The 23,747-nt window shown below is 31.5% G+C and overlaps 2 protein-coding genes across 2 annotated transcripts; both read right to left on the bottom strand.

Moving 5' to 3' along the window:
• Positions 1-10,898: 10,898 nt before the first annotated feature.
• On the bottom strand, positions 10,899-11,375 carry LOC103575594 (uncharacterized). Its single transcript, XM_008555438.1, has one exon. It carries the CDS (start codon positions 11,373-11,375, stop codon positions 10,899-10,901), a length of 477 nt encoding a protein of 158 aa, XP_008553660.1.
• Positions 11,376-11,422: 47 nt separating this feature from the next.
• Positions 11,423-12,385, bottom strand: LOC103575593 (uncharacterized). Its single transcript, XM_008555437.1, has one exon. It carries the CDS (start codon positions 12,383-12,385, stop codon positions 11,423-11,425), a length of 963 nt encoding a protein of 320 aa, XP_008553659.1.
• Positions 12,386-23,747: the final 11,362 nt, after the last annotated feature.

Raw genomic sequence — 23,747 nt, forward strand, 5'->3', positions numbered from 1 at the left:
CATAAATATTATATAAATATATATAAAATATGTGTAAAAAAGACATTTCTAATAGCGAACTTTTGGCCGATTTTCGTATATATTGTACATATTTTAAATGTAACTCAAATATATAAAAAAAAGGATGGAAGGAGTAAAACGAGGTACTTAAGGAAATACTAAGTTATTGAGAATTCGAATTCTGTAAAGTTTTTTTTTTCAATGATATCCAAAGTAAATATTAGAAAAAATTTTCAGAGGCGATTAAAAAAAAAAAATTTTCCATTTTTGCGGGCAAAATAGGGTGCCTTCTAAAGAAAGTAAAAAGAAAAAAAAAATTTCGAAATATTAAATAAATTTGATTACATTAAATTTTCTTGTAAGTAATTTACATAAAGAAACATTAAATTTCACATAATTATTAGATGCAAGGGAAAATTAAAAATTTTTCAATAGTTTTTATCATAAAACAAAAGTCATTAACATTTTTTGACTAACACTTTCGATTTTCGAAAAAGTTTAACAAAAAAAATTCAAAACATTGGTCAATTACATTTACAAAAGTGAATTTCGAAGGTTCAAAAAAATACAATTTTTGTTTATTTATGAGATTTTTGGGGTACTCTATTTTGCTTCCTCTTTCTCTGTATCTTAGAATATATGAAACATACACATATGAAAATATAAAGAAAATATATTTCAAATACATGAAAAATATATAATTTTTTTATATTTTTTTTCTTATGTTGTTGGTTAAATTAAAAATATTTTTTTCATATTTTCATAGTTATATTTTTTTATATATTTAAAATATATTATTATTATAATTTTTATATATTTTCAAGCATGTATTTTTTATACGCCTTAAAATTTATTTTGAAAGTATTTAAATTACATTTGAAATATATACAAAAATTGGCCAAAAGTTAGCTATTAAAAATTCATTTTTGATACATATTTTATATATATATATATATATATATATATATATATATATATATATATATATATATATATGTATATTTATGTATTTTTAATATATTTTTTTTATAAATGTTTTTCATAAGGCACCGAACTAGAATAAGCAGCGGTAGAAGTAGTTCAGTGCTCACCACTAGATCGCACGCAACCTCTTGTGCTGTTCCTGGTTAGATATATATTTCAGAGTTGTTATATTCTATACTTGGAAACAGTTATGGTACGGCTACTCCTCTGTCGTCCGACCTAGTAACAAGTGCCTTGTTTGATGGTAATATAGTATATCCTATATTACATTGTGACAACAATGTCTATTTTTGTTTCCTTGGATAATTTTTCTTTATAATTCAGAAATATAAGGTATGTTTTAGGTAATAAAAAAAAAAAAATTTTGTTTTCAATAAATGCTCTTAAATAATCTAAAAATAATAAATTTCGGTAAATTTTTTTTTTTTTTTTCAATATTCATTTTTTCTGGATACACTCTGGTTCAATTCTATTCTACAAAGTATTATTTTGATGCAAGATCGATCATTAATGACTCGACAACTTGAATAAATTGCAGTAACGTTACATGAAATTCGTATAATTTACGGTGTTTTAGAAGAAAGATATAAAGCAATCGAGTTGAAAAAAAATTATATTCTTACGACTAAATGTAAGTTTACTCAAATTAAAAAAAAAAAAAATAGATAGAATATCATCAATTTTTACATTAAATTTAAGTATTCTAGAAACAAAAGCAAAAGTAGGTGGAATTAAGTCTCTAGAATGTTGACTCAATTACATATATTTTTTAATTGAGTGTGTAAAGTCATTGCAAATGCACATGATATGTTCACAAATACGCCATGTATTTGAGTAGATAATTCCCTCAAAATACGTGAGGCTTTTCAGCCAAAGTCGTAGCGTGTTTCGCCGTATTTAAAGTCGTGGCGTATTTGGTTCAACTCAAACCAAGTTTTCTCAAAGGTTTCTTTTGATCAGTGTAGTGTTATTTATGTCGTCGGTATTAGTGTTGGTGTCGATTTTTGTTTTTTAAAAAATCACTTGTTTCAACCGAGATTCGAACCCTGATCTCCCGCGCACGAGTCCTTTCCTACACGGAAAAAAAATTCCCGGATTTTTTATGATTTAACTATCGCAATTTTCATTATATAGTATTGTAACGCTAGACTATAAAATTTTAATCATAACTTTTACAATAGACTATCGTAAACTTTGTTTTATAATTAATACTACTACAAGAAAGAAAAAATCAGATACTATAGAGTAAATTATACAAGTTGTGTTAATATAAATTACAATACAACTATCGTAAAACGAATGAGTCGGTAATGTAGAATTTTTTTTAATACAAAAGTATAATTAGAAGTCAACCGAGTAAAATTTATTTTCTTAAAAAAGTAGAACTTATAATAAAAGAAAAAGAAAATTTATCATTTTGTATTTTTTTTTAATAATTACATTGAGAAGGTGAATACAATGTCGAAATAAAAATAAAACATGTTGAAGTAATAATAATAAAACATTTATTTAATACTTTCTTAAATATATTTTTTTTTTTGGTATATAAAATTTATTAATTATTCATTAATTTAACTTATAAGTTATAATATCACATCAGGTTCAAAAAGTATTATGCTTGTTTCTTTTTTAATTAAAAATAACTCATTCTTTTATATCCAAAATATGCACATGTAGGAAATTAAAAAAATCATAGGTGCAATTTTTTCGAAAATTTTTTATTTCATAATTGAGCATTTTTTAAAAAATTTAAAAATTATTAGGCGTCGGCTAACTTCATAAAAAAACATTAAATGTTCATAATTTGAGGTTATTGAAATGTTTACCTCATCTTCAAGTCGAATAAAATTATTCATTGTCGACAAATGAATAATACTCTGTAACAAAATCGGGAGAGTTGAATTTATTTAAAAAAAAAAAAATGCCTTTATTTAGAATCATTCATCCTATGACAATAATACTACTTGTTTATAAAAATAAACTTCATGTTCAGATAAATAATTTAAAAACAAACGATATACCCACAGAATATTTAGTTTAATAAAAATTGGATAGTAATAATTATACTTACACCACCAAATTATTATATTCCTTACTTCATGTAGGTTTGTCATGAAGAAAGCACAGTTTTTTTTTTTAATTTTTTATTTATCATTGTCCGAAAAATTTCATGAAAAATAACCTCTATTTCTGCACTGCAGTGGAGATAAAGATGCACTGATTCATAAATATGTATAGTTGAACCACAAATAATACGAACAAAATAGATGTCATGATTTGTTTATACATATATACTCTTACACAAGCATCACATCATGGTATTGTGACAACATTTGTCTTTCATAGGTAAACGCTTCAGATGGCATATACTATACCATTTCAGAAAATTTACAATCCAACTATCGTAATTTTTGTGGCTTGAATAAATATTATAAAAAAAAGATTTGTTTCAAGCTGAGTAAATTGATATCTTGATTTAATAATCGCGCCATGCTTGAAACAAGTCGGTAATGTCTTAAACCTACATTTTGCCTATCTTAATCCAAGAGCAAGAAACTCTTAAGCGAAATATGTCAGAATATTGTTCGAAACAAAAAAGACTTCATCGAAGAATAAAATTCTGAAACGAAGAATTTCTTTTCTCTATCCGAGAATTTTAATTTTTTGTTTCAAAGACTTATTTTTTGAATTAAAACAATTAAAAATTTTGTACCAAGAACCACATTTTGGAGAATAAATTTTTCTTGAAACAAGATATTTTTTCTATCAATGTATATACTATCCCTCCAAATTTTTAATTTTATCTATATATAGTAGAATTTACTATACAGATAGTAAAAAAATATAATCGTGTTAGCAAAAAAAGCATTGCGTATAGTAATTTTCAATATTTTGTATAATAACAAATCCTATATTGTATTAGAAAATTTACTTTCTTAAATTTGTATTCATTAATACCACTTATAGTAAAATTCACTATACAAATAGTAAAAAATACAATTGTCTTAGCAAAAAATACACTATGCTTAGTAATTTTTAATATCGTATTATGTAGTTATTACTAAACAGTAAGTCTTACTGAATGTTTGGTAATAATTACAATACAAAATGTATTTTTTAATATCTGTTCATAAATTTCACTATATTATTGTAATTTTTACTATACTTTTTTCTTCGTGTAATCTTGGAGTTTTTAGCAATTTGAATTTAAGCCACGCCTACCAGGCGAAAGCAGCGCCACTTTAACGTTATAGACTGTGTAGGTAAATATCTCGATTTTCGTAGTGTCTAAAGATACAGAAAAAACTTGTGTTCGGAATAGCCTACCGTGTGGCACGTTATTGTGCCGCACGCCTATCGTTTATTGTATCCTATCTATTTCTGTACACTTATCCACATTGTTATTTTTTTTTTAGTGTTTTGTTCATAACAAAATTTCCAATTCACTGATTTTTGTACATTTTTGATTTTATTACTTCTTTTGATTTTAAGAAATTTTTGAAAAAATTTTATTCTACATAGCATCGAGTTTTAGGTAGCTTACGAGTAAAATGACTGGTCTAATTATGATGTTAAATATTTATCCTATAAACTATGGACATCAATATAAAATTAATTATTTTGTTGTTATCAGAACTGATAACGAATTACCTATTTTCGTTGAGATCAGTCCTTTACTTTTTTATAAGAATATTCCATTTACTGTTTGTACTTTTTAGAAAACTATTGATTTTTCTGATCATTTTAACGCTTATTTAATTAATACAGAAAAAATTGATTCTATTGATGTTATAAAGTGTTAGGTGTGGATTTAATTTATTAATAAATAATTAATTTTCGTGGATGGTCACGTGGACCTCAAGAAGGAGGTAGCGAGTAAACAGGGAGATTTTTCTAGAGGGTTCCCGAAAAAAAAATGTTTAGACCTGTCCATGACTGCTCATGCATGATCATTTCTGAAGCGTTCAATACTTCAGGCCTGATCATGCATGGCTATGCCTGTTCTTGTCTGACTAAGCATAAACAGGTATGATTATGTCCCGAGAAAAAATTAATTTGCCTCATCAAATATAATTATATATAATAACTTATATCTAATTAGGCCTGAAAATTGGCCAGATCTAATTATGTATAATCATATTCGTTCGTACGTGATTCTATATAACTTCCGTCACACGCGCTAAAATTCCTGACGTCGTTACACGCGTCGCGGGGAATCGCCGCAATGCTTTTTAGCTTGACAGTATTGCCAGACCCATTCTAAGCGCGTAAAATAGTATCCTAGTCAAATTCAAATTAGCTATGTACTTAACATGTTTTTTTCTTTTTTAAGTTAAATTTAATGAATAAAAAATTAATTTATTTTATCATTATTATTTTTATTATAAAAATACAAAAACCCTTTAATATTTAAAATTATTTAAATCCGATGTTATGTTCTATTTGTTAATATACCAGTTTCCGCAGTTTTATAAATACTATAGTTGTTTTAACACTTTGTAATTTTAATTAACAGCCATTTGACAATCACAAACGTACATTGCCTTATATTGTATATTGTTATAGCCCTTTCTAGAGTACTTATTATATTAATTATTATTATTTATATATTTGTCAATAGTAATTGTCGTTGTAATACTAATGGACTAGTACTGAATATTTATCAGTCCCAGATAATTATTTGCAAAAAACTCTATTCAGTTTAAATGTATTTTAAGTATCACAGTTATATTGCACTTACAAATAATAAATTAAAAATTATAATATGAACTTTTGTTTCTTAACACAAATATAAAATCTCATAAATTAAAATTTAGATTTTTTTTTTTTTTTAATTTATTGCGTTAAGCGTAAATATACAGCTTTTAGCAAGAGGTGCCCAAGGCATTACATAAAATATAACATTGAAAAGTAATACTTAGAGTAAATTTATTTAACATTGAAAATCAGCAAGAGAGTTTAGGATTGAAATAAGGCAATAGACAATTAAAATTAAGAATTAAAAGTTAAGATTGAAAAATTGATATTGAACTAAATATATGACAAAATTTATTGCAATAAGGCCCAATTGCGGAGCAGGATACATTTTCTTGAGTAGTTATAGACAGCAAATATTGATTGTTCGGTTGACGCATTAAGTAGAGACAATACACCGGTGTCATCAGGCTTTAGCTGGCTCAGGTAGTGGTTTCTGTAAGGTGTAAACAGCGCGCACTTCATCAAGAAATGTTCAATGTTGTCAGGTTCCTGCAGGTTACAAAGAGGGCAAGTGTTGTCAGGATCTAGTTTGCATGACGTGTTGAGAAGCGACAGATGACAAATGAACCTGTTTGCAAGTCTCAGTTGTGCAAAGACACGCTTAATCGAGATAGAGTATCTTGCCAGGAGATAGGTCGGTTCACGGTCTTGCGGAGATCTAGGAATTATTAGCTGAGCATACGTTGATTGTCTATAGGATTCGAAGTCCTTGTTCCTTAAGGTGGCCCTGTATCTATTGAATATTTCTTCTGTCCTGGACTCCCAGATGTCTGGGTCAAGTGTATAAAATAGATCCAGCTGGTCACATTCCATTAGGAATTCTCTTCATTGTGAAGCCCAGTTGAACTTAGAGGTATGCTGTAATTCCATTGTAAAATTAAAAGTCCTACGCAGGCATATTTTGACCAAGTTAGAGTCATCTGAGCGTAATTTCTTAATGAGCCAAGTCCAAAGTATGTTCATTGCCTTCCAGGCCAGCGGTGTCAGGTTGGTCTAATTGCCCAATCAGCGGTGTTACGAGGAAGGCGTAGTAGCTTCTTATAGTAGAAACACTGTGCAGTTTCAAGTGAGTTGCGGTATCTAAGACCCCATGCAGGAAAGGCATACAAGAGTACCGAAGCAACTAGACTTTCGAATAGTTTATTATAAGCATCCCAGGAGTCATATTTGGCCTTAGAGAGTATCGAGATAGCAAGACCAGTAGCGCTTTTTGCTTTCAGTATAGCTGTGTTGAGCGCGGCAAGTCCTAGGGTTGATGATGAGATTTTAACACCCAGAAAGTCCAGCTTGTTGACAACATCTAAAGGAAATCCATTGTAGGCTCTAAAGGATTCAGGAATTTGCTTAAGTCTGCCAGCTGCTTTGTAGATGATGATGTTGGTTTTATTTCGGTTAACTTCAAGTCCATTGCACGAGCAGTAGTCATGGAGGGCTTTTAGCTTCCTGGAGAGATCCACATGAGCGTGAGCAAAGATGGAGGTGTCATCTGCATATAGCAAGATGATTAGGTCGTTCAGTCCATCTATGTTTAGTCCAATAAGTCCTCTGTTCCGAAAGAACTCTTCAAAGTCCCAGAGAAAGAAGATGAAGAGATCAGCACTCATTGATTCACCTTGAAGTACACCCCTGGTTACATCAAACTTGTCTGAAAGGTCACCGTTCGCTTTGACTTGAAAGGAGGCTGTTTCATACAGAGAAATGAGGATATTTATAAATTTGCTGCTCGCATTTTTTCCTTGTAGCTTTTGCCATAGGCGGTGGTGAGGTACAAAGTCAAAAGCCCTTTTAAAGTCTACAGATATACCAAAGATTTCTCTCCCGTCCTGGTGCCTAAATTGTAGCTAAAGAGCACTTATTAGAATGAAAACTGCATCCGTACAGCTGCGACCTTTTCTAAATCCTAGTTGTGATTCTGGAAGAATTTTTTCAGAGTCCATCCATTTAACAAATCTTTTTTTTAAGATTAGTGTGAATATTTTAGTTACAGCATTGACTAGGGCAATACCCCGGTAGTTAGCAGGATCGGTTCTGTCTCCTTTTTTGAAAATCATGGACATTAGCGCGTTAGCCCAGTTGTTCGGGACAGTTTCTGAATCGAGAATTCTGTTGAATGGATCCCTTAATAGGTTCCTCCATGGCCCAGTGAGGTTTTGGAATACCTCGTTCGTCAGAAGATCAGGTCCAGGAGCCTTAGCATGTTTCAGGGAGGATAGAACTTCATCTAGCTCGTCAAACGAGATTTCGGAGTCTAGCATTTCGTTATAAGGAGTAGATAGTCTGGAGTATATATCGCATCGTGGGTGATAGATGTTGGCAAAGAAATCATTCCAGGAGCTGATTGATATTATTGAGCCTAAGTTTCTTTTGTACGTAAATTTTCTTACTGCGGCCCAGAAGCTAGTTGGATTTGTTAGATTGGTGAAGGCGTCCTTAATGTTTTGCATATATGTTTTCTTTTTATTAGCACATATGTCTCTATAGGTCTTTTTACAGATTGCTACATTAGTATTGGAATTGGTCGAAAACCGACAGGTCTTGTAAGTACGAAGAGCTTTGCGAAGCTTTCTCTTGGCCTCTTTACAATTAACGTCAAACCAAGGGTTCAGGCGATAAGATTGCTGTACAGAAGGAATTTTTGTGATCAAAATACCCGCCTTGTCAGCCGCTTCAAATAACGTGCTGTGTAATAACTCATATAACTGTTGGGTTTGAAGGCTGTTGGTACTGGGTGTTTCAACTGATCGTAGGTACTGTTGGAATTCATTCACACAGCTGTTTGTCCATTTGATACTTGTGACAGGCTTGCCAAGCGGGGTAAACGAGCTATTAAAGTTGCTGTTCGATAGAACGTTGAGTGACAGACATACTGGTCTGTGATCAGATAAAGAGGGCTCCATAAGAACTTCAAGATCTAATACATATTGCAGACAAGATGCATCCACCCAGACGAGATCAATTATTGATTAGCCTCTTTCATCAAAAGTCGGCTGCGCTGGAGAATCTGATATGGTTCTACCATTGATGAGAACAAAATTATTATCAGCCATAAATTCAGTGAGTTTTCTGCCTCTTTCGCAAACAGCTGTGTCAGTTGTGCTCATGCCATTGTTCAGAGCAAGTTCTTCAAAGATTTCTTCAGGCCAAATATCAACTTGACCAACTTTAGCATTCATATCGCCTCCAAGAACAAATATTTCAAATTGATGTTGTGCTTTTATGTGATCCAGGGTATCCTGCAACAAATCGAGTAAATAATCCAGATCCAGACTTTTTTTAAAATATACAGACCCGATTATTAAAGTTGTGTCAGCAGCCTTAACCTTGTTGAATAGCCATCACGGGGATTCCTCTATAGTTTCTGAGGTGAACTGGTTCTTGATTGCTGTGAGAAGGCCTCCGCTTGCTCGGCCTACATCATGATCTCTCGTAGCATTTGCACAATAGGTCTGGTGATTTGGTAAGTATGTCGGAGAGATTTGTTTGGAGCACCAGGTTTCTCATATTAAAATTATGTCATGGCTGTGAATAGATTGACAGAGCGCTAGGTTGGACAGTCCATGCACGTTCCAATAGGTTATTCTAATTGTCTTACTGCTCTTGTTGGTTTTGTTTAGTTTTTTTCCTGGGGGGAAGTGGTATCCATCGGCATTTTGTCGCTGGAAAAGCTCTTTGCGTTAATGTTGTTGACACGTGTGACAAGTTTATTATCTTCGCTACACCATTGGTACACTGTGCCATTAACAGTTAGAGTGTTGCGACTTCGCAATACCTTTTTGCCTTCTTTCTCGAACTTTTTTTTGGCATTTCTGAGTTGCCAGTCTTCCTGAGATTCTTTATGGGTTCGGTCCGGGTGAATGTAGACTTTTGTACCATACAATATTTTTTTTTTATTTTTCATGACAACGGATTTTAGGTCTGAGTTTTTCAGGTCGACAATGATTCGCTTTGTGAATATATTGATTGCGCCAGTATCACAATCTATGTTAAATTTATCTTTAAGAAAGTCATGTACAAAGGTGACCTGGTTAGTAGCTGGCAGCGTAAGACCAGTAATTGAAATATTATTCCTCTTACGTTCTTTCTCTAGGTATTCTAGTTTCAGCGCCATGCCCTCAAGTTTCTTGTTAATCTCATCTTGATTACCTGTCAGTAGATTCTTCGCCTTCGATTCTAGGATGGTTGAGAGTTCTTGCAGATGTTCTATCTGGGATTTTTTGATTGAATTTGTCTCCAGTGCAGTGATTCTGGCTTCGTGACTAGCTCTGGATTGCTGGTATTCCTCCTTGAGCTTGTTTAGGCTTTCTGTAATACCAGAGCAGGCCGCTGTAAAAGCCGTAAAGTTTTGTTCGATCTTCATAGTGAGTTCCTGGTGCTTGATATTTTGTTCTTTTCGGAGAGCTTTGATTTCTTCTAGGATTTCCTCCATTTCTGCTTCCTCATTGGAGATAGCTATTTGAGGTGGTAAGCAGGGATTGGACGGAATTTTGGCCGGCCTGTCTTCAGGGAGGTTTTGTTGCGATTCGTCGCGACCACGCTTTCTTGTGTTCTCGATAAAATCAAGTATTGAAGGACAGGAAGACGACCTGGTGGTACGCAAGCGCTCAATGTTAGATGGGCGTCCTTTCTTGGTTTTTTCATTTGAATTTTGCGGGGTGGTAATTGTAGATAACTTTAATTTCGGCGGCTTGATTATAGGTTCAAGAGCTTCACGTGTGGACTTAGAGATGTCGTTGTTAGACATTGGAAGAGCAAGCAACGAGTCATTCCTTGCGACATAAAACTTAACCTACAGACTCAGTATCTTCAAGATAGATACAATATTCACAGTAATTATTTATTGGAACACTATTATTTATATTTGTATCGCTGCGCAGTGCTTAAGCAGATCTGATAATCAACACTGGGGCATAAAAATACAAGCACTGTTGTTTTTTATTTGTGAAAGAGATGAGAGCAACCATATTACATCCACACACTTTCGCAGCCCAGATGGCACTCCAAAATTTAGATTTAACATAAGACATTATTTTTTAAATATTTAATGAATTTTTAAATTCAGAAACTTTTGTGAAATCTCGAGATATCGACAATTAAATCATATTTAGTTCGAGAAAAAAATAATATTAAATTTGAAAAATAATGCTTCAAATGATTCACTACTCCTCGGAGTATCCATAATCATTATCATAATCATGACATTTGATACAAATGGCTTTTGTGTATTTTCTGCAAATTGTTTTAAAACAACCTGCACACTGAGTTTTAGATATTTTATTTTTACGCCAAGGGCACAGATAACAAATACCAGCTATTTCGTAGCTAATATCATCTTTTGATAGCTTGTCAGAATAAGTATTAATACGTGAACGAAGATCTACTGGTAATGTTGACAAATTGGCTCGTTGCTTAAACAAAGGTGCAGTTAACTCTCGGGCAATAGTCTTGAAAAGTGCAGATCTTTTCAGATTATGCTTAGTATTTTTATTATAAATAATTTGACTGTTAATCGTAGCAATACTCATCAACGTAAAAAATGTCGTCGAAGACCACCGATTACTATTCCTTGATACACTGTACACTGATTTCAGCTTATCAACCGTGTCAACACCACCATTATATTTGTTGTAATACATAATGATTTGAGGTTTTTTTCTATCACCGGTATCAGGATCTATAATTTCTAAAGAATGTAACGATGAAGTAAAAACATTTTTATTATTCCTGGGTACAAAGGACACAAGCATAACATCTTTTTGAAATCCAAACAAACTACTGTAAATTGCTCTTTTTTTTTAGTAACTACTAAATCTGGAGGTAGTTCTGTTTTATTTTTACGAACAGTACCCACGACAATTGTATTATAATGATTTTTTAGTTCTTGAATAAGAGGTACTGAAGTAAACCAATTGTTCATTACTAAAGTTCGACCAGTGTTTAATACAGAATCAGCAATACGTTTAATGACATTGGCCGGTTTATTATTTGTTTTATTTTGCTGTTTTTCAAGATACATCTCCATTTTAGTCACGTAAAAACTTTCTGAGTCAACAAGAGCCCATGTTTTTAATCCATATTTATCAGGTTTTTTAGGCATGTACTGTTTGAAGCTACATCGACTCCGAAACGCTGACATCATGTCGTTAACAGTTAACACCTGACCTGGAGTATAATTATCTTGACATGATGTGTTAAATTTTTTCCAAACTTCCCGAATGGGTGCAAATTTATCAAGTGATGCTCGTTGTTTTCGAGTATTTACATCATCAAATCGTAGTGCTCGAAGTAATAAATTAAAGCGATTGAAACTCATCGTGCAGCGAAAATAATCAGGAGATGTACCGTCTGTAGCCCAAATATCTTTAAGATTCACTCGAGACATTTTAAGTGCTCCAGCAAGATATAACAGCCCAAATAACGCACGAATTTCTGTAACATCAGTCGTAGCACAGTCTCTAGCTCGTTGAAATTTGGGTTGTTGACTTAATAATTTTATGTTTGTAAAATTGACTATGTCTTTAATCATTTGTTTATCAAAAAAGAGTTCCCAGCATTTGATTGGTAAATTACATTTTTCAGCTGGTTTTTTAACTTTGGAAATATGATTGGGATTTGTTGCCTTCAATTTTGAAAAAGGTTTTTTCATCCATCTTGTAGTTTCATTTTTTCCTACATAATAATTTTTCAGTTTGCTTTATTTAAGCTAGTCCCATCGTCTGAATCACCAGATTCTTCAGTATCACTAGCGAGATCTGAAATTTCATATTCAGCATCTGAAACATCACTATCAGAAAAATAGCTGAGGGACCACCCGTGATTTCATCATTTTCGATTTCTTGCTGAAACCAATTACTTGTTGATGTTTTAGTTGATGACATAAGATTTAGCTGGAAAAATTTATATTTGAATTTATTTATTTATGTGAATTATTGATTAATCAAAAGTCTATTCAGACCGTTAATTTATTTAATTAATTATACTTAATTACATGATTGAATAAAAAATAATTTATCGACACGTGCCTGTACATAACCTACTTGTTATCAATACTTCTAGTGAAATACTTTACATGATGAATATTTAATACTTGGAATAAATTTATATTAGATTTGTAATATTTTTTGTAATTTTATTGACTTCAATTAGTGCAATCAATTAATATAATTAATAATCCGTAAACAACTAGACGATATATAGATATATTTATGTATGTTATTTACTGTTAGGAAGTGAATTAAATTCAACACACTCTTTAATCAAAATCAAACTAATCTTCATTAACTTCTAATTATAATCAATTATCTACTGATAATCTTTAATATCAATATAGTATCTATTATAATATGTAAAACACAAAAGTATCTTGAGTAACAATGTAGTAGCAAAAAAATACTGCTAAGCAGCACAACACATGAGCGAACTATAGCGGGAGAAAGATAATGTGCGTGTGCGCCGGCAATCGACGCGTAGACCGACGTCAACTAAATAATAATAATAATACCATGAATGTCGCATTAGGCGACAAATACAAAAATATAATAAGTAGAAAATAATAAGATGTCGAAGTGGGCTTGGGTAAATCGTGTATATTTAACATTTACCCATAGGTATTGTACACGGAGTTACTGCGCAAGGTCTGTAGACAGTATCGAAAAATCTGGCAACATCGCAAGTAAAATTTTTATATCAAGAGTACACGCGCTTGCGGAAAAAAGCTGCAATTTCAAGATTCAACGTTAATTAAAATTAATTAATAAAACTTTTAAGCAAAATAAATAAAAAATTCGGGGCTGAGAGTTTTTTTAGATTATTAATTAACAAAGTTTGAAAAATTCGTAACAATATTTCTGATCGTTTTTGTATTATTTTAAGTAAAAGTCACTATGCAGGGATTCCCTCAATAGCGCGTGTGACGGAAGGATAATTATATATAATCATGCATGAACGAATATAGTCATTCATAAAATCTCATTTAAAATATCTGTAAACTATTAATTAAGTAATTGAATTGGTATTTATTGTCTTAATTAATATGAATATTAATGATGTTAAAAAACATTATCCATTTAATAACTGCTATTTTACTAAGGGGTCACCAACCTAATTGATGTTTTATGTCAATGCTGCTTAACCTTGAATATCGCTGGATTGTCGTCTGCTCCTCTAGCCTGCTGTACACCTATACGAACAAATAATCTATGGCATAACTCAAATGATCAAATTGATACATCCTACATAAATAATGCATCAAATAATGAGTTTAGTTTTATACATAAATTAAAATAGAAATCATAAGATATATTTAATCAAGGCTTTATATCTATAAACTTATACATATTCATACCCGGGGAAAATGAGCATCGATTTAGATCTGATTAGATTTCATTATATCTGGCCAACCACCGGTTGTATCCGGTCAGATCTAATCAGGTATAATTAGATCCGGGATAGATTCAATATCAGACGTGATTATATCTAATCCGATCTGCGCATATCTCGTAAGATCAGATCAGATATAACAATATCTGAACTAAATACAACACAATATAATCAGATTTTTTTATATCTGCTCAGATATAATCATGTATCAATTATATTTTTATTGATAATTGTTCATACCTAGTTATTTACACTCACGCAATCGCATACGTGCATCAGCGCAGCCTAACTAGAAATTGTCCCAATACATAAATTGGGTCCCAATTAAGAATCGTTGTGGCATGTTCAGTAGGTCTATTTCAGTCGGAACCCGATCGGGAACTTATTGGGTTATCCCAATACAAAAATTACCTACCCAACATCAATTTTTCCTGAGTGGGACCTAAGTGGGAACTCATTGGGATGTCCAAATGTAAAAATAACTTGTATTGGTTTTGCCACATCGAGATCCAATTAGGAACTTGTTCGGATAGCCCAATGCAAAAATTATTATTATTTAAATAACTTTCATGATTCATATACAATCTACAAGGCTCAAAATTTGTTGTTGAAAATTTTTCTTTCGAAAATTTAATAATAAAACAAATTTGTTTTGTACGCTATAATTTTGATTGACGACAATTTTGATTAAATTGATTTTTTCTTGATTCACTTGAAGTACCCTGAGATTGTAATTTGGTTATCCATTTGACTGTGAAATTTTTTAATTTTTTTAAATTAATATTTTGTTTACTGGTTAAAAATTAAACAAAGTACAAAGTAATAGTGTATTTATACAAAGAGTACGTCGATTATTGCATCACGAATTTATTATATCTTCAAGTTATTCTTTGGTATTATGATAAATATACTATTTACACTCACTCGATCGCATACGTGGGTCAGCGCAGTGGATAGTATCAAAGACTTTAGATCTAAAGGATGCAGGTTCGAGCCCAATAGTTATCGGGATTTTTTCATCAATCAAAATCATACATAATGCCTCTAAATAACGCTCCTAATACAATAGATTACATTTTGGATCTACTTAAAATTATTTTTTTTTTTTTTCGAAATTTAATATTTTTTTTAATACGGATCGTACGTTTGTGAATACGTAGGTCTTACCCAATTGGGAACCTATAGGAATTGCCCGATCAGGACCCAAGTACGTTTCTGCGTTACATCCCAATGTAGGGTCGCCATTGGGCAACCCAATTGGTTCCTAAGTGGGTGCACCTAAAAATTTCTAGTCAGGAGTGTATATAGTTATTAGAGTGGGTTCGGAATCTATTTATAAGTTCTCCATTTGAAAGAAAATTAAATTTTCTATCAAAATGTTTCTTTGTTAAATTTTTTACGAGTGATAATTACTAAAATTATTCCAATTTTCGTTCAAAAAGTAGCATTTTCGACAGTAAATGAATTATATCTTGGTATAAAATGATTAATAAATCCATTATTGTCTACAAAATTTAATTTTTTACAAAAAAAGTTCTTATATTGAATTACGTGTCTTTAATATTTTTCATAGTAATTACAAATTTCCGATAAGAATGAGTATAACATTTTTCAACGTTTCGTTCACGGTACATCCACTACTAGCGCTCAAGTAGACTTCTGCGAAGAGAGCAATCCGTTTGTCTTAGCGATTTCCAACAGATGGCGTTCTATATTGTCCTAGAAATTTCCTTTTTATCTTCAAATACTTTTTATTACAATACATAACCTTAAAAAAAGTTTCCTGACATTTTGTGTTCAGTTCAATAGTTTACTTAAATTCGGACATACGTTAAGAAAATAACTGTCATCACATTATTATTATTTTCTTGTTGTTTTGTAAGTATACTTTATGGAATTTCTTAATTGTCAATTTGAATATCGGCTGCAAATTTCTAATGTTATTTCTCCATACTGATTTAATTAACAGTAGTACAAAGCACTTTCTCAAAATGTCAGCGTGTTTTATACTTGAAGAGCCAGAGAAATTACCCAAGGATCATCTTCCAAGCAAGAAAGACATTGTGAGGTATTGCAATTACCTTACTTTACATCACTTTCTGAAATTGCAAGTATTGTAGCTACAGACGTAAAGAAGTTAGTCTCTATGATTTCTGTCCCAACAGTTTCAACAAAACAAATTATCCAATTAATAATTGCTCAACATGAAAAACATTTGAAAGCTAAAAAAATAGTGAGTAATAATCGCCATTCTTCCTCATCTGGACAGCTAAAAATTAATGATTACAGGACTGATTCAAAAGAACAATTCGATGTAAGCTCTTGTAATTGTATTAAATTCAGTATCTGCAATTGTCCAGAAAAAAAAAAATACCTGTCACTCAACATGAATTTCTCGTTGATCAGAGAACTACACGCTTACGAAAAATCTCTCAACAATTTTCGAACATCCCAGAGCCGAATGATGGATATACAGAACGTTTACCTCGTAGTATCTCAGATTTAAACCACAATTTGGTATCTTCAGACTTATTTTCTAATTCATCATTCAGTGAAATAAATTTATCTCAAAAATCGATTTCTTCTATTAACAGTACTTCGTCGAAAACAGTTTCATTGTATGAACTAAGCTACAGACAAAGAAGAAAAATGGATTTTAATCTCGTTCAAAGTCAAAATACAATTGAATTCAAAGAAACTGCTCTTACAAGCCAAAGGTATAACTTTAGTGCTCGCGCAACTGCAGCCGTTGTAACATCGATTCTATTAGACATAGGACTGATCACTAAAACTAATCAGAATTTGATTACAGATAAAAATAAAATCATGAGAGAAAAATCTAAAATTCAGAAGCTTTAAAACTTGCAGAAAATTATACTCGGTTTGAAAGTGTTTATTTCGATGGTAGGACAGATGATACTGCTGTTCAAGTGAAAAAAGGTACTAAATATTTCCGCCAATTAATCAAAGAAGAGCATATATCTTTTATCAGTGAACCAAACTCGAATTATATCGGCCACGTTACTCCCACTTCTGGAACATCCGAAGATATTGCTGAGTGTATTTTTGACTTTCTGTTAAAAAACTATCCGCAGTCTAAGAAAGATATTAATATAATCGGTTGCGATGGATGTCCTGTGAACACTGGGTGGAAGGGTGGGATAATTTGACGTCTTGAGGAAAAATGCGATTGGCCTCTCCAGTGGGTAGTTTGTTTATTACACTTGAATGAGTTACCGTTGAAACATTTTTTTCAATTTCTCGAAGGCACAACATCTGAGCCTAACTCTTATAAAGGACCTATAAGAAAGAATCTTTTAGCGTGTGAGAAACGTACCATTGTAAAATATAACGTTGTGGATTGTGATTTACCGTCTGTTTCAATTTCTGATTTGAGTAACGATCCAAAATATTTATTAGCAATTGCTACAGCTATTAAAATAAGTAAATGTTCAGATGATTTACAAAATAAAAACCCTAGTTCTCTATGTCATGCCAGGTGGTTAACAACTGCAAATAGAATTTTGAGATTGTATATTTCTACTACAAAACGTGACCCAAAATTAAAAAAATAAGTTGTCTATATTCTTAAAGTTCATGTACCTGTTTGGTTTTCGATCAAATCAAATAGTACAATTGATCATGGTGCGAAACATTTTTTTGAATTGCTCAAGAGATCTCGTTATATGCCTAAAGTTGAAAAAAAAAATTATTACTGATTGTGTCTCAAGGAATGCCTTTATTGCATTTCCGGAAAATTTACTTCTTGCGATGTTAGTTGATGATGATACAAACATTCGTTAATAAGTATATGGGAATTTCAAAATTTTCCTTGTCATACACAAGCCGTAGAACGTACGGTTAAGCTTATGACAGAAGTTTCAAATAGAGTAAAAATCAATTTAATGTTTAAATTCTGTAAAAATATGAATTAAAAGTAAAAACCAATGTATTTATCATAATCTTCCACTCATTTTTTTTTAATTCACTATCTTACTACTTCCTATCCTGAATTGTTGAGTGCTCTTATGAATTTCCATAGAAAAATATTATGCATTTGACTCTAATTAGAAAACTGATTTTTATCGGAAATTTGTAATTATTATAAAAAAAATTAAAGGCACGTGATTTAATATGAGAACTTTTTTGTAAAAAATTAAATTTTGCTGACAATAATTGATTTATTAATCATTTTATACCAAGATATAATTCATTTACTGTCGAAAATGCCACTTTTTGGAAGAAAATTGGAATAATTTTAATAATTATCACTCGTAAAAAATTTAACAAAGAAAAATTTTGATAGAAAATTTAATTTCCTGTCGAATGGAGAACTTATAAATAGATTTCAAACTAACAAGATTATTTGAATGGCGAAAATCTACCATTTTGATACTAAAATTGGGATTATCTCTAAAACTATGGGTCCTACGTAATTTTTTGTAAGGAACTTTTTTGTAGAGTATAAAATTTCCGATTAAAATAACTTGATGAAAAAAAATTTTGAGCATTTTTATCTTTGACTGCAATGGGCAAGCCTGAGATGTCGCCCAAAAATGTTTTCTTTTCACACAAAATTTTTTTAGAACTCAATAAACAATATGGTTGCTATTACTAAACGAAATTCTAATAAAGCGGATTTTTGGCCCACCCTAACAGTTATACACCCACGCAAAAAATTACAGGAACAGAAAAATTATATGAATATTTTAGCGATTTTTGCAAGACTGTAACTTTGTAAAAACTAATCGTGTCGAGATTTTATAAAACGTCTTTTATAGCTTGAAATCTCTAGTTTCAGTGCATTTTTGTTAAAATTTGTTTAGAGCCGTAGGGCTATTGCGTAAACATGAGAAGTATCCCGAGACGAAAAATTTCTATTTATTTTTTTTTTGAATTTCAGAGCCCACGGACCGCGAAAATTTTTTTTCAGTTAAACAAATGCATAAATCATTTAGCAAATTCATTCAGCTTTAATTCGGTTTTTATTAAACCTTGTAGGACAATTGTTGCAGAGATATCAGCCTACAATCAAAAAAAGATCCTTTTCGCTTTGATCATTGATATCTCAGTTACCAATAATCACAGAGTAAATCGGTGTTAAAAACTTGAATCAATTTCCTACAAGAACGTTCATCATTTTTTAAAAAACAAATTCATTTTCATTTTTAACATCCATTAAAAGTAATGACAAAAAAATTGACTTTTTTGGTTTTTTAGTAAATCAACCACTACTTTGTTAATATCGATGAAAATACTAACGTAACCAAGTAATTTTTTAGCTCAATGTACCCTCAAAAACCCTGTCAATTATTAAATCGATATATCGAACCATTTTTTGGGGGTAATCGATCAAATTTTAACTAAACAACTAAAGGAACAAGTTTTGTTCCTTTAATTGTGTAAGCATCGTCAAAATGAAAATATAATTTTCAACTTTCCGCCTAGAAAATCGATGATTTTCGAAAATTTCGGGAAGTTATTGTTTTCACCCCGATTTTCGAAAATCGAGTTTTCATCAGGTGTCGATGTTTTGAGGTCCTAGGAAGCTATTCTCACTATTTTCAGAATGATGTCCGAGTGTCTGTATGTATGTATGTATGTGTGTGTGTATGTATGTGTGTGAATGGTCTATAAATTTTTAACTAATGAATGGATTTAACTGTTTAAGGCAGCAATAGAAAGAGCTTGTTGGCCATCAACTTTCCTAAAAATTTCAGATCTTTTGATCAAGTAGACTCGAAAAAATTGGCAAATTACAAAAAAAAAGTCGGTCTATCGTTTGACCCTGCGGGCCAGCCCCAAAACTTCCCTCAGCTCCTTGAGCTCGAAAACATTGTTGCGAATACATTTTCGAGCCCAAGGAGCTCGAAAATACTGTTGTGTGCTATCGTTTTAAGAAAAAACCGTTTTTTAGCATTTCTTTCTCCCACGATATTTTACAAACGAATTAACCGATTGAGATGGTTGAGGCAGCAATCGACGCGTTCTATTGAATTCTTGTGCTGATTAGATTTTGGAATTGATCGGTCCAGCCATTTCTGAAAAATTTGAAAAAAACTGAAATAAAAATTTTTTTTTTGTTTTTCTTTCATTTCTTAGAGTCCATTTGATCGATCAATTTGAAATTTTCAGAAAAATTGACGGCCAACAAACTCTTTTGATTGCCACCTCAAACATGTTAATCAGTCAGTTCATTAAAAAGATATTAAAAGTTTACATCCATACACACACACTTACGGACACTCGGACATCCTTCTGAAAATAGTCAGAAAAGCTTCCTAGGAACTAAAAACGTCGACATCTGATGATAACTCGATTCTCGAAAATCGGGGTGAAACTAATAACTTCCCGAGTTTTTGAAAATTAATAATTTTCTTAACGGGAAGTTAGAAAAATTATTTCTTTGAGTTTTTTATTGATTTCTCAGAACTAAATTAAACAATAGATGCAAAAATCTAATCAGCTCTAGAACTCAATGAAACGCGTCGAATACCACCTCAACCTTCTCAATCGGTTAATTTGTTGAGAGATATCGTTGGAGAAAGAAATGGTAAAAAATGGTTTTTTTCAAATATCTTCAAGACGGTTAAATCAATTGCTTTCAAATTTTAATCAGCTCTAGAATTCAATAAAACGTGCCTATTGCCAACTCAAACGTCAAAATCGGTTGATTAGTTCAAAAGATATCAGCGTTGAAACGTTAAAAAAAATAATATTCTATGTTATTTTTAACTTCCTGCTGAGAAAATTGCAAATTTTCTAAAATTCGGGAAGTTATTGGTTTAATCCCGATTTTTGAAAATCGAAATTCTAACAGATTCCTACGTTTTGAGGTTCTAGGAAGCTATTCTGATCAAATTCAAGATGATGTCCGAGTGTATGTATGCATGTATGTACGTACGTACGTACGTATGTAAATATTCTGTAACTTTTGAACGGATGAACCAATTTCAATCGTCGAGGTGTCATTCGACGCGGCTTTTTAAATACTATAAGCACTAAAAATTTAAGCTTAATTGGTAAGGTGCGTTCGAAGATATTTCAAAAATAAAATTGTGTCAAAATTGTTTTTTTTTAATAACTTTTCATTCGCTCAATGGATGGATTCCAAAATCTAATCAGCTCTAAAACTATGTAAGCCACCTCGCATGCCACCTCAACCATCGAAATCGGTTCATTTGTTCAAAAGAATCCTTTAACGAAAGAATTCAGAAAAATTTTTTTTTTTAGTTTTTTTGAAATTTTTCAAAAACGTATTAATAAATCAATTTTAAAATTTTATCAGCTCTAGAACTCAATAAAACGCGTCGATTGCCAGCTCAACTGTCTCAATCGGTGAATTCGTACGAGAAATATCGTTGTAGAAAAAATGGTAAAAAACATTATTTTTCGAAAACAAAAGCATACAAAAATATTTTCGCGTTCGAAGAGCTCTAAAATGTATCCACAACAATTTTTCGAATTCAAGGAGCTTGAAATGGGCAGGAAGTTTTGGGGCTGGCCCACAGGGTCAACTGACAGACCGACTTTTTCCAGATAAATCAAAATGTACTGTACTAAAATGTGTTTAAAATCTTACAAACTTTTTTTCTTTATGGCTTCTTTTAATCATCATATCATGCCATCAAACTTGTTCGTTAGTTTAAACCATATAATCAACGAAAAAATCGAAAAAACACAGTTTTTAATCATTTTCTCGGATATTTTACATATTATTGCTCTGACCTAAGCCAAAACTCATTTAAATCTTAATTTCGATCACTGACATTGATTTCTGCCTCAATAAATTTAGTTTATTGAACATAATCGGAAATCCAAATTTAAAAACCGCTTGTTCATTAATGATTTTCGATTCGTAAACTTTTAAACTTTAGCATAAAGCGTAACTTGTTGGAGTTTGAAAAGCTCATAAAAAAACAACTGCATGCAATAAGATTTTCGAGCTCGAAGAGCTCGAAAATATAGTCACATTGATATTTTCGAGCTCCTTGAGCTCGAAAACAACGGAAAGTTTTGGAGCTAGCCCGCAGGGCCAACCGACGCCCGTATTTTTTTTTTTACTTTTCTTCCATTTTTGCATTGATTACTCAGTAAATGTGAGAAGAGAAAAAAAAATTTCCATAAAATGTCGAAAAAAGGAAAAAAAAAACGAACTTTTTTTGCGTTCGAAATTTTTGTTTTCTATCTTGTAGGAGATTTATTCAAATTTTTGACACTACCCTTCAATTAACTGTACGATTATTAGTAACTGAGATATCGATAATCAAAGCAAAAAGGATCCTTTTTAGTTTGTAGGCTGATATTTTTGCAAAAAATTGTCTTACAAAGTTAAAAAAAAACTGAATTAAAGCTGAATGAATTTTCTAAATGACCTATGCATTAGTTTAGCCGAAAAAAATTTCTGCGGTCCGAGAGCAATTTGAAATAAATAAAATTTGGAAATTTTTTGTCTTGCAGGATTTTTCATATTTGCGCAATATCCCTAGCTCTTAAAAAATTTTGTCGTAAATGAACTGAATGAGATTTCAAGCTATAAAATGATTTTTTAACAATTTTTATAAGATTATTTTTCACCAAGTTACAGCCTTGCAAAAATTACTAAAAAATTTATAGAATTTTTCTGTTCCCTTAATTTTTTGCGTTAGTGTACATAGTTATATATAATCATGTAGGGACATTCTTCATACATAATTTTTTTTACTCGGGTGAGCATGAACAATCATGAACAGACCTGATCAAGTCTGATCATGCCCGTTCATTTTTTATGTCTGATTAGGCCTGAAGACTTATGCCTGCTCATGTCTGATCAAATCTGATTATTTTTTCCCGGCTTATTTCTCGGTTTCATTCTTATTGTGAGAACTCGAGCGATTAACCCCGCATGGGCCTCTCAGTGTATTCGATACAGAAATCGTATTTTCAACGTATGAAGAATTTGATAATTCCACCTAACCTTTGAGACTCACTACTTACTTTAGACGTAAACCTTCATGACGTGTGGACTAGATTTCACGTCAACGGCTCCTTGTGACTCTTGATTGAAAGGTAAAGACGTAAGCCGAAAAATAGATGATGGTTCTTAATATTATAAATAATCTAATGTGCTGGATTTTCCAGGTTATAAATGTTTATTCATATTCAGCTCTATGGGCCCGTAGCATATATGTGCATATTTAGTCATATATGATCCATATGTGCCCATGCATGAACTATATATGACCATATATGACGATAAATATTTTATTAATTACAGGCTTTCATGGTCATGTATAGTCATACGTAACTATGTATGGCTATATATGGTCTTACATGATTCATATATGGTCATGCGTAACTTTATTAAAACGTTGGTATTTCATGTATGCTTCATATATGCCCACGTATAAACTATATATGGCCATATATGACCATATATATTTCATTAATCACAGACATACATGGTCTTTTATAGCCATACATAAGTATGGATTGCCATATATGATTCATATATAGCCATGTATAACTTTATAAAAACGTTCGTATGCCCATGTATGGTCATATATGACCCATATATGTCTATATATGTTCCATATATGCTTATATATGATCCATATATAATACATATATGCCCATCTTTGAATTATATA

Source organism: Microplitis demolitor, chromosome 3 (assembly GCF_026212275.2).
Source record: "Microplitis demolitor isolate Queensland-Clemson2020A chromosome 3, iyMicDemo2.1a, whole genome shotgun sequence".
NCBI classification, from domain to species: Eukaryota; Metazoa; Arthropoda; class Insecta; order Hymenoptera; family Braconidae; genus Microplitis; species Microplitis demolitor.

Excerpts from the sequence above, each read along its gene's own strand:
- LOC103575594 (XM_008555438.1), bottom strand. The coding sequence starts at position 11,375 with ATGTATTACAACAAATATAATGGTGGTGTTGACACGGTTGATAAGCTG.
- LOC103575593 (XM_008555437.1), bottom strand. The coding sequence starts at position 12,385 with ATGAAAAAACCTTTTTCAAAATTGAAGGCAACAAATCCCAATCATATT.